The following is a 10,914-nucleotide window of genomic DNA, read 5'->3' as shown; positions in this document are numbered from 1 at the left end:
TTTAGAAAACAATTTTATTACTCTTAACCATATAAATAAAATATTCACACCATCAACAATCCTTTTTAAACCATTTAATACCTTTTGGTACCTTTACCATTTATTTTTTATGACATATATTTTTATATTGTACTAAATTATTAAAGCTTAAGAAGTGTCTGTTTTTTCATTGCTCTGTGTATAAATACTCTGTGTATAAATTGCTCTATGTTTTTCTATCAATTGGCTCTAAATTTTTTTGGTGTATATTTAGTACTATCTCATAGAGATCGCGAATTATTATCTGCATCTTGGTCTTGCTGTTTGATGAGGTTCCAATAATGTCCTTTCAGTTTCTTCAACTGGTCGTGTGTACCCATCTGATATACAAAAAAAAATATACAGATATTTATTGCCAAAAATATTCTTTATATTTAAAAATATGTCTATAGTTCTCTAAGGAGACCGAAATTTCGTAAAACTGAATATAAAATCGCTAAATATTATTGAACGTTTGGATTCAGAGGACGTTACATATTGTTGGACTATAAAAATATTGTGCAAAATTACTGTATGTATGGGCCGCCTTATACGACGTATCCTACATACATACATACTACATAAATTTGAAAATCTGTATGGATGCTTGTTCCTTTTCCACGCAAATGCTACTGAGCGGACTTTGATGAAACTTCATAGTCAAGTAGTTAACACATTAATGCCGATGTTCCGCGGGGTCAGGATATGATAGTTGTATGTATTTCATATGAAGTCCCGTGACACGGACCATAGATGGTTGGTTGACGCTGTTTAGTCGTTACTACATAATTTTTTTTATCATATCTCTGAACAGAAATACCATATTCACACGGACTATGACGTGATCGAAATCTTAAAATGTTATTATGATATTCATGTCTGCACCTCGACTATCTGTCCCTTGTTGAGCACCACTATGACGTCAGCTGATCTAACGGTCGAGAGGCGGTGAGCTATCACAAGGACTGTTCTACCGACCGAGGCTCGCTCCAACGCTGCCTGGACTATCTGCTCGCTGGCTCCGTCCAGGGCACTGGGGATTAGAATATTGTTACATCATTATCATTGTATTTCACTAGGACATTATTTTATATTAAATACATAATGAGGAATGTACGACAGTAGACCCTGTTGCGTGCGCGGAACATGTTGAAAAATAAATGAACATCGCGGTATGGATAAAATATCAAATAACGAGTGACGCCGCTGACTCCGCGGAGCGAACACCCAGCCGTGTGACCCAGGAGATTCCTGATGCCACATGAGCTATGGAATGTCGTTACTGTCCTACATAATGACTCTACTGGCGGTGCTGTTGTTGTCGTTGTTGTTGTTGTTGGACAGCTATCAGTCAGTAGTGGAGTAAGACAAATGATAAGACCAAATATATTTCAGTATATATGAAGTGTTTTAGTATCGGTCTCTACAATCACATCCTGATGAATATTAATGAGGTTGAGTATGGGGATAATTTTCATCTTTCGTTAAATTGAGAAAAATGTAACAATTTTTACAGGATATAGAAATGATATAGAAATTTAAGTAGCTCTGTTTTGTTTACTACGACAATGATTTTAATAAGATAAGTATGCACTGAGAAGCACAAGTCTGAGATGACATCAGGGATTGAATGTGGAAAAACAAGTTAGCGTTACGATAAACTACGTCTTTTATTTTTTAAACCAAATAATTTGCTTGAATCTGTCATGCAATAAATGTCTGGGTTTATATTTCTTAGATTTGTTTTATGATCGTAATTAATTAACTTTCCTGCTTATGACATTATGAAAAGTAATATATCAGTGGTGTGCACACCATATATTCTAACAAGCACTGCTACCCTACCCATACAACTAAACCTACATTGTGTAATTCTCACTCACATACTTTTAACCGCACATTCTGTAATACGAATGTTTATGGACATTTAAAATGTCATTAGATTCATGATCTAGAGGATAAAGGAGGAAATTATGACGAAAATTGCTATATTTTTTTTTCAAAAATATATTCTGCTTACCCTACCCCAAATCTCTGCATATAATAACATACCTCGTAGCTTCGTCTAATATCATAACGGGAGGGTTTTTCAGCACGGCCCTCGCTATAGCGATCCTCTGTTTCTGCCCTCCGCTCAGCGCCATGCCTCTCTCGCCCACCATAGTATTGTATCCGTCGGGGAAGTTACGAATGAATCCATCAGCGTTCGCGGTTTTCGCCGCTTGGTATACCTGAGACATATTCAATTATAAATTAGACTAAATCTTTACAATCAAAATACATACCAATGATTATGTCCCAGCAGCGTCGGCCAGTATATTGATTACTTGTAAATGACCACTTAATTGAAATGAACGAACGCATTCGATTACTTGTACAATAACTTACTTAAAATATAGGTGATTTATAATTGAATCAAAGTAATTATTGAGTTATAATATAATATATATTTAAGAATATCTATGAATATATTAAGATTTTGTGGATCAATTTCCTTTATACATATATAGAATCTGGACAAACGTAAATTTACGATTAATTCAAGAGGGAATCGTAATAAGACGAGTTCGACTGTATGTAAGGCCAAAGCTTCTTTAATTCTAGAACCTTCTACCTCATCGTCGGAGGCGTGAGGTCGTCCGTATCTTATATTCTCCATGACGTTCGTAGCGAACAACACCGGCTCTTGGCTGATCAGACCCAGCGCCCGGCCGCGAAGCCATCGAGGGTCCATCTCTTTGACATCAACACCGTCTATAGTCACGGAGCCTTGGGTCACGTCGTAGAACCTGTAGCGTGACAACGTTAAAGGAAACATACGGAACACTGAAAAAAAATTCTAAATAAAATTATATATTAAATAAAAGTAATTGATTGTAAGGCTAGATATTATTTTGTAATTTATGAGATTTATGAATTATTAAAAGATACTGCTTTACTTGGTATTTGAAAACATATATTATTAGTGTTGTGTACAGATTCTGGTAAGCCATTCCTGAGTTAATAGCTGTTACAATAAACTGTTCAGATAGAAGGCCAGATCAATGAGAAGTAGTTGGAAGGAAGGAATGGCTCGAGGAACGAACCTGTTAGTTGAAACATTAAAAATAAGCTTTAACTACTACAACTAAAAGATGATCCAGGGAAGGATCTATTGACGAGCCGTGAGACGTCTGACCTACCAAAAATACATATATATATATAAAGATATGAATAAGAGTCATAAAGATATGAATTTAATAAGATGGTCGGGAAGCGTAACGTTCAAAGATAAAGTACAACAAATACAATATGAATGAATGGAAAAAATGAATGATTTTCTATACTCTCACATCTGTGTACCTTTCCAATAGAGCAGCGATAGTAGATTTCCCATTACCAGACGTGCCAACAATAGCGACAGTTTTACCTGCTGGTATCTTCAGATTGAAATTTCTTAAGATAACCTGGAATCAGAATTCATAACATCAAAACTGTTCAATAATAGTTTAACAATTATTTCTTACATTACAGACAACAGGAGCGAATAAAGTTATATGTATATATATAATAATCCTTAATTAATTAATTAATTAAATAAAAGTGGTTACATAGTTGAAATAGCTCAGAAAGTTCTTGAAATTTTCCTAATTTTTCAAAATTCATTTATTTCTCGTACCATATTAGCCTCGCTTCATATTAGCGTTACATCATATAGCCGTCCTTTGACTGAAGGCTATAAGACTAACAGATTTATCAATTCGGACCAATAGTTCCTGAGCTTAGAGTGTACAAACAAACAGCTCAGCTTCATAATATTAGTATAAACAAAAAGCATATAAATTATTAAACACGTCACCGCTTCCGGTCTCGTTGGGTATGAGAACGTGACGTCTTTGAATTCAATGTCCCCGTGGAACTCGTGGTATTTGATGGTTCTTTTGCCGGAAGTGTCCATTACTGGCTCCTTATTTATATACTGAAACATGTACATCATATAATATGCACTGTATAAATCTAAAGCAAAATCCAAATGTCCTATTTGATAAAATATTTATAAAAAGAGATTGACTAAAAAAATTAATGCAAACTTATAATCAGAAATAGTTTTCAGAATTCTAGATAAAATATATGACTCAACTAAACCAGTACTGCTTAAAGGCATGATCACAGTAAGTTGGGCTAGTCTAGTTAATAAACGAATAAAATGTTTACCTCAAAAACTCTTCCTCCAGCGCTGAGCCCCTTCACAACTGAACCGAACAGTAGTGATAGCTGTGCTACCGATCTTTGTACGGTCTGCGCGTTAACAAGGAAGGCCATGACGTCACCAGCTGACATCTGGCCGGTTGACATGAGGTGGCCTCCGAGGAACATGGTCGCTAACACCATACTGGAATATATATGGTAAAAGGACTATAGCAGAGCAAAAAATACTGGCATGGCCTTAATAGATTGGTTATTTGAAAATATATATAAGGAAATTCTTAATATATTAATATGTAAGATAAATAAATAGCTCAATGAGACAAAGTTCTAAAATGGAAAAGTTTTCACAAATAAATACATCAGGTTGGCCTCAAAACTATGGTCTATAACGAAAACCAAGGAATAAGGCTCTTCACCCACGAATATGATGATAACATGATAACATGATATTTGTTTTCAGAATGTTGTCTTATGAGAAATTCCAAAAAGGACCAACATATTTTATTGTATCATTTATTCTGAAACACTTATGATTACAGATCAATAGACATGTTGTTTTAGATTATCAGAATATTTTGTGTAAAAGTTAAATTAATATTACAAAACATAAAACTTATATCCAAAATAAATTTTTATGAGTCTAAGAAAAATCTAAGATCTATAGAAAATTTTAAATAGTTTTTATAGTTCTAACTTACCCATTAAGGAACAAGTTGGTCCCGGCTTGGAACAAACCGACTCCGAGTCCCAGTTCCATGCTAAGCTCAGCGGCAGCGTTACACTCATCCCTGAACATCCTGGCTTCATTATCTTCGCCAGCAAATGCTCGGACAGTTTTTATATTGGAGATCGCTTCTTCAGCCACTAATGTTGTTTTTTCTATCTGTGTTAAAATTGTTGTCATTTATCTATTAAAATATATATATATAATTCTGAATTATTGTAACCGAAATATTAAACGTATACGGAATTGTTAATTCTACTAAATAATTAGGACAAAAACAATTTGCTTCTCATCAGTAGTTTGTGCGTTTAGACATATAAAGAAGGTAAGAAGGTTAGGGTATCAATATTATTCGTAATAACTTTATGCAGGAAGGTGAGATCTGATAGAAATGAACTCTATAGTAGTTTTGTTTCATCTTAAAGATATTAATTAGTTCAATTAAAAAGAAATAATGTCTTATATTATAACAGATACAAACTATACCTGAGCTTGTGCCTCTCTTGATAACTTTCTTAATAAAGATCCAATAAATGTGCCACCAATGACCACCGAGGGTACACAGATCAATGTGAGGCCGGTGAGATGGGGCGAGATCACCAGTAGACTCACAGCTGAACCAACTACCTAGAACACAAATACATAAGTTTGATAACGGAATAATGATATATGATTGAAGACTAATACTAATTGCTTACTTTCATGATTTCTTAATCCATGAAATAGTTGTTTTATGATTTCAAATATATTTTTCTATTTGTGAAAAAAAAATACTTTTTCCTTTTTATTCGTAAACATTTAAACTATTTAACAGAAAAAAAAATGATAAAATTTAAACGAATAATAATAATAGCTTGCGAACGTGACGTCATTGTGCATGTTCCATTCATAGTTCGCGCCAATCCTCTCACAGACTAAACAAACACGCATAGGCTATATAATACGCACAATGACGTCATCAATCAATCAATACATCACGTTTATTACATCATATTGGACCAGTTTTATTTATTTATTTATTTAAAAAATATTTGTTAAAATAAAATTTTAATCTTACTTAGGTATTTTATGTGTATCAAAGAATTTATTAACTGAACTTTATTTGCAAAATCGTTTTCATGCCAACACATAAGAGCTGCACAATACATGCTTTCGCATATTCTTGTAAGAGATTATTATAGTATATATGAAAGACGGTAATGTATGACAAAAAGGGACAGTTTTTGATTGAATTTAAAATTTTTGCAATAAAATTCACTTTAACTCACCTGAGTTATGGCTCTTAATCCTCCAGAGATAGTTTGCTTAAAGGAACTTTTGAAATCTTGTACATCTACCGTTATTCTGTAAATAGGTTATATTAACAAATTAAATAATATTAGCAATACAGATAAATTTTTCCCCATCACCATCATCGAAAATCAATCTTCTATTGACTAATTTACGAAATAGTGAAGTATTCTATAAATTTACTGAGTACCTGTTTTATTTAGTTTATACTTTAATGTGACTGTATTGTAGTATAATAATTTTTCTTGTATGACCTTACTCGCCAATTTATAACCCTCAGAATCTTTCTAACAATTTTAATAATTTGCCAGTTTTATAAACTGTTCTCTTAATAAACATACTTTTATTTTAATATTACAAGAATAAGTTAGTTAATAATTGTCACCTATTGACTAATTCTCCGGTTCTCTCTTGATCGAAAAATGCTATATCCTGTTGTAGGATTGACCCAAACAAATCTTGCTTCATCTGTGCCGCAACCCGCTCTCCGACTTGAGCTAGGAGGTGAATGTATAGGAATGTGAATGCAGCCTGGAAATATAATAGTATATATTTGAATATATTTGCTGAACAGTCATAGGTCGCTACAGTCATAGGTGAGTTGTATAACTGAAAAAATTTACATTCGATTTTGTTCCATATATATATACATTATTAAAATAATATTTTTATTACAATTTATATTATATTATAGTTAGATACCTTGTCTTTTATTAATGGTTCATTTTCTGCAATAATTTTATCAATGATAACAAAATTCTTCATAGCGTTGCTGTCTTATAAAATTACAGCACAAACTTTATTCTCACCTGTCCAATATATAATGATATGAGCTTCAGAGCAGGCAGCTTAATTTCGTCAATGAAATCAATAGTGGGATTAGATCTCATACCAGCAAGTATATTCACAATTACACCCAGCATCGCTGGAATATACACATTCAGGAAGGCAACCGCTAGAGCTGACTGCAACAATATCCAAATTAAATAGATACTCTCAACTTACGTACTTATTTTATGTGACACATTTTCTGTTTGATAATAAATTGGAACATAAATAATATAAGTGTAATTAAAAGTACAATATTACCTGGAATGAACATAATGTCGGCAAGAACTATGAATTTGTTCAAAGATTATTATAAATAATGTATATACTTACAGCAACCGCAGCAGTTAGAAGCCATTTATGAGGCAAGAGATATTCCCAAAATCTTTTCCAGTCAAACTTTGAACTATCCTCGTTATACTTTGGTCGACGCTGTATAATTCTAGATGGAAGAGCTTTACAAAATACTGAACTATTACTATATAAAAAACGTGCTGCTAACCCCAAACCAACGCCAGTACATAGCTTCCATGGACTGGAAAGTTGCAGTAAAGTATACTTGACATCAGTTTCCTTAACATTCTTCACGTTTGAGAAGTATCGCTTAACAGCATCCGATGGTTTATTTTTGATTATATTAATAAAGTAACCATTACTCTTAACGTTAATAAGCCTGAAAAATACATTTTGCGTCAATATATTGTTGTATTGCAAGCGGGTTTAATTGTAGAATGTAGAGTATTTACAAAAATAACGCAAACCTTTGCCGCATTAATTGACATGATTGCATTTGCAATAACTGCCACATTTTTTTTTTTTGCTAGTGACCAGGTAGGTTTTACTATAAATATTTAGTCATAATTTCATTGATAAGAAAGATTTATGAGGGGAAAATATTCGGTTACGTTAATATAATTTGTGTCATTTCCAGTTAAAATATAAAACGTTATGTCAATGTCATGTTAACGTCACAAACAAATACTCGCACTAACAATTTTACAAGTTCTTTCGATAAAAACTTATTTTATAATACAACTGAACCAATATTTACCTCTTGTTATCATATAAATAATATATCATTAACTCGATAAAGAATTCTCATTTCTTGATAGTTCAAGAGATATGTAATAGTCGTTTTAAGTTGTGTTGGTGTTGAGTTTTTTAATAAAAAATAAATAACCAAAAATTCTATTTACCGACAAGTCAAGTCTTCCAGAATATTCTTCTTCTACCCCTCATATTTTCCTTTCTCAACCTTCCTCCTACAGTTCCTATATATTATATATTCCAAGTTTTATCAATTATGCATGCAGCCGAACTGTAACTTGAAGTATAAGAAATTATATCAAGTTTTAACAACAAAAAAGTATAAGACCATATTTTACTATAAGTATTTATTTTTCATCTAAGTTATGCCGGAAAGTTAAAATTCATTAATAAGAGATTTTTTTGCGTAGTTGCTTCCACGAGAACGTTTTCTTTTGAAGTCCTCACTTATTTACAATAAAGTAGATACTAAAATGAATAAAACCTAGCTTTTGAAGGAAACTATATTGCAAAATGAGAACGATATATTTATTAGTATCAAGAAATTCTAAAATCTCTAAAACTTGAATTACTGGGTTATAAATATAAATTAAAAGAAGTTGTCACTTCTTTCAAATCAAATTGCTTGTCAGAATCAATATAAACCGGTAATCATTGAACACGAAAGCCTTCCATTTCCTAGAATTAATTAATTAATATAAAACTTTACCGTTTCTGGGATACTGCCAAATGAGAATAATAATTATTTAAAGAAACACTCCTTTATGGTTAACAAAACTAAAAAGTGGAAAATAAGCTTAAATTACAAAGAGTTTCTACCAAAATAGTAAGTTGAACAATGAAAAGCGTGGGTTGATTGATATTTTTAATGTTACAATCATCCTATTGGCAACTATCTATGAGAGGAGAGTTACGAAAATGTTGTAAAAGAAACCCACGCACTTTACTATTAGTTGAATTATTCCATTAATAACTTAAACTTTATTATACTTTGAAGTAGTTAATTATGATTGATTACTTTTTCGTTGATCTTTAGCTTGTATTGAAATATATAACGAATTATATCCTAATTTAATGAATTCATAAAAAATATTTGAACGTAGTTTCGCCTCTTAAATGAGAGCATTCAAGTTCTTCAACCCGAATACCATAAAACGATGTTGGACGACTAAATCCGACGCGAAATAATCTTGTAACAGCTAAAAGGAGGAAACCTAGGAGTATGTTTCATCGACTGAACAAATTTGCAACCTATCTCCCTGACTCCATACGGAAAATACCTATATATAAAAGAACTTATTAATCGTAGCGATCCTAATACTGAAAATATAATTTTATAATATTATTATATTGTGATTAATGTTGTCATGTCCGTAATAACATACTTATTTAAAAGTTTCATATTGATTGGCGTTTTTCTAATTGGCGAAAATTATGTCCAAAGATTCCGTTACATATAAACATAGATTGGTACAACCTTAGTTTATAAAACCGTGTTAAAATATGTAGTTAATTATTGAATTATTTTCTCTCGTGCAAACAGGAAATTTAGGAAATATTAAAAGATAACTTGATACTCATTAAAAACTAATAACCTTACTTTTTTTATTTTATTGACGCTACAAAGTGCCAAACTATTCAGCCCCCAGCGAACGGTGATTAAACCTAACCACCCTTTATTGTAATGCTATAATCCTTTCCAACCCCACAAATGGCCACTACAAATCGGCAATAAAGGCAACGAAGGCCATAAAATGTATTGGTGTTTGACCGCTCTACAGAAAATAAAATAGATATTTGGTATTTGGCTTTTAGCTTTATTAAATTTTATACATTTATAATTGCAATCGATTCATAAGAACATCTTTGAATTAGGCTACTCAGAAATTATCTTAATCAAAAGAATGTGTTCCATTTATGAAATTTAAAAATGATTAAGTTTCAAATTTAATTCCGATCATTTGAAATATGAATAATAATAATAAAATGAAATTAATATACAAATAAATGTCTTTGATTCTTTTACTTTTTTTTAGATGGTATGAAATTAATTTAAAAATGCCAGTACATTCTGATTTATTTAAAAGGAATCTTATTTATTGTATCATTAATTAGATATATTATTTTTCTTAACACAACTTTTCATAGTACATATCATAAAAACATCTGATAATTACATGAAAATAAGCGGGAGTTACTTAAGTATACCTTATTACAATTAAAACTTTAAGATTTACTTTTGTTTCATGAAAACTGTAAACATTTACTTTTACCTAAAATCTTAAATTATCTAAACAGTAATAAAAAAGTATTTTGATTTCTTTTTCTTCAGTCAGTTACTTAATATAAAACCTCAACCTCCATAATACGTCTATGAATTTAAATACATAACAATCGAATCAGAAGTTCCACAATCACAGATGGTCGAGTAGCGCGTATGCACCCTGATTTTGGCGCCAATAAACCCATTGTTTAACTCAAGTGCTGCGAGTTTAACGCAATTATTTGTATATCGATGTTTTTTATTTGATTGTACGCCATTTAAAGTTTCGAAATTCAATCGTTTGATATTTTACAAGTGCTGTTATACAAGTAAGAAAATAAGTTAAAAAAAATATTTAGAATTCTATTAATACCTTAATATATATCTATAGAATATTTTTTTATATTAATAATTAAATATTTTAACTAGTAGCGAGAAAAATTTAATTTTATCAATAGTTAATCATAAAAATAATATTAATGATTATTATTATTGTTATAAACTTCTAATTGTACACAATAGCACCGGACACCCCATACCTAATCTATGAGATACG

General features: G+C 31.3%; 1 protein-coding gene across 2 annotated transcripts; it reads right to left on the bottom strand.

The window, feature by feature from the left end:
* Nucleotides 1–7,980, bottom strand: LOC116772020 (mitochondrial potassium channel ATP-binding subunit). 2 transcript variants are annotated; one of them, XM_061528321.1, is made up of 14 exons: nucleotides 7,810–7,980; nucleotides 7,382–7,721; nucleotides 7,030–7,185; nucleotides 6,606–6,751; nucleotides 6,199–6,274; nucleotides 5,417–5,557; nucleotides 4,905–5,089; nucleotides 4,213–4,390; nucleotides 3,857–3,976; nucleotides 3,361–3,464; nucleotides 2,633–2,807; nucleotides 2,071–2,249; nucleotides 904–1,051; nucleotides 1–359 (listed from the first exon to the last, which is right to left on the bottom strand). In XM_061528321.1, exons 1-14 carry the CDS (start codon nucleotides 7,854–7,856, stop codon nucleotides 261–263), a joined length of 2,094 nt encoding a protein of 697 aa, XP_061384305.1. In that variant the 5' UTR covers nucleotides 7,857–7,980; the 3' UTR covers nucleotides 1–260. The 2 variants fall into 2 exon arrangements, with proteins under 2 accessions (XP_061384305.1, XP_061384306.1); XM_061528322.1 differs by lacking the exon at nucleotides 7,810–7,980 and having other exon boundaries at nucleotides 7,551–7,715.
* Between the last annotated feature and the right edge of the window lie 2,934 nt (nucleotides 7,981–10,914).

The sequence above is a fragment of the Danaus plexippus genome, assembly GCF_018135715.1.
Source record: "Danaus plexippus chromosome 16 unlocalized genomic scaffold, MEX_DaPlex mxdp_31, whole genome shotgun sequence".
Lineage (NCBI taxonomy): Eukaryota > Metazoa > Arthropoda > Insecta > Lepidoptera > Nymphalidae > Danaus > Danaus plexippus.
The sequence above is the reverse complement of the archived record's forward strand: the minus strand, read 5'-3'. Positions and strand labels throughout refer to the sequence as shown.

Bases quoted from the DNA above. Each gene is read 5' to 3' on its own strand.
- LOC116772020 (XM_061528321.1), bottom strand. From the start codon at position 7,856: ATGTGGCAGTTATTGCAAATGCAATCATGTCAATTAATGCGGCAAAG. The intron at 6,275-6,605 runs GTGACAATTATT...ACCTATTTACAG, and splicing joins ACCGGAGAATTAGTCAATAG to AATAACGGTAGATGTACAAG. The intron at 2,808-3,360 runs GTACACAGATGT...GTCACGCTACAG, and splicing joins ATCGCTGCTCTATTGGAAAG to GTTCTACGACGTGACCCAAG.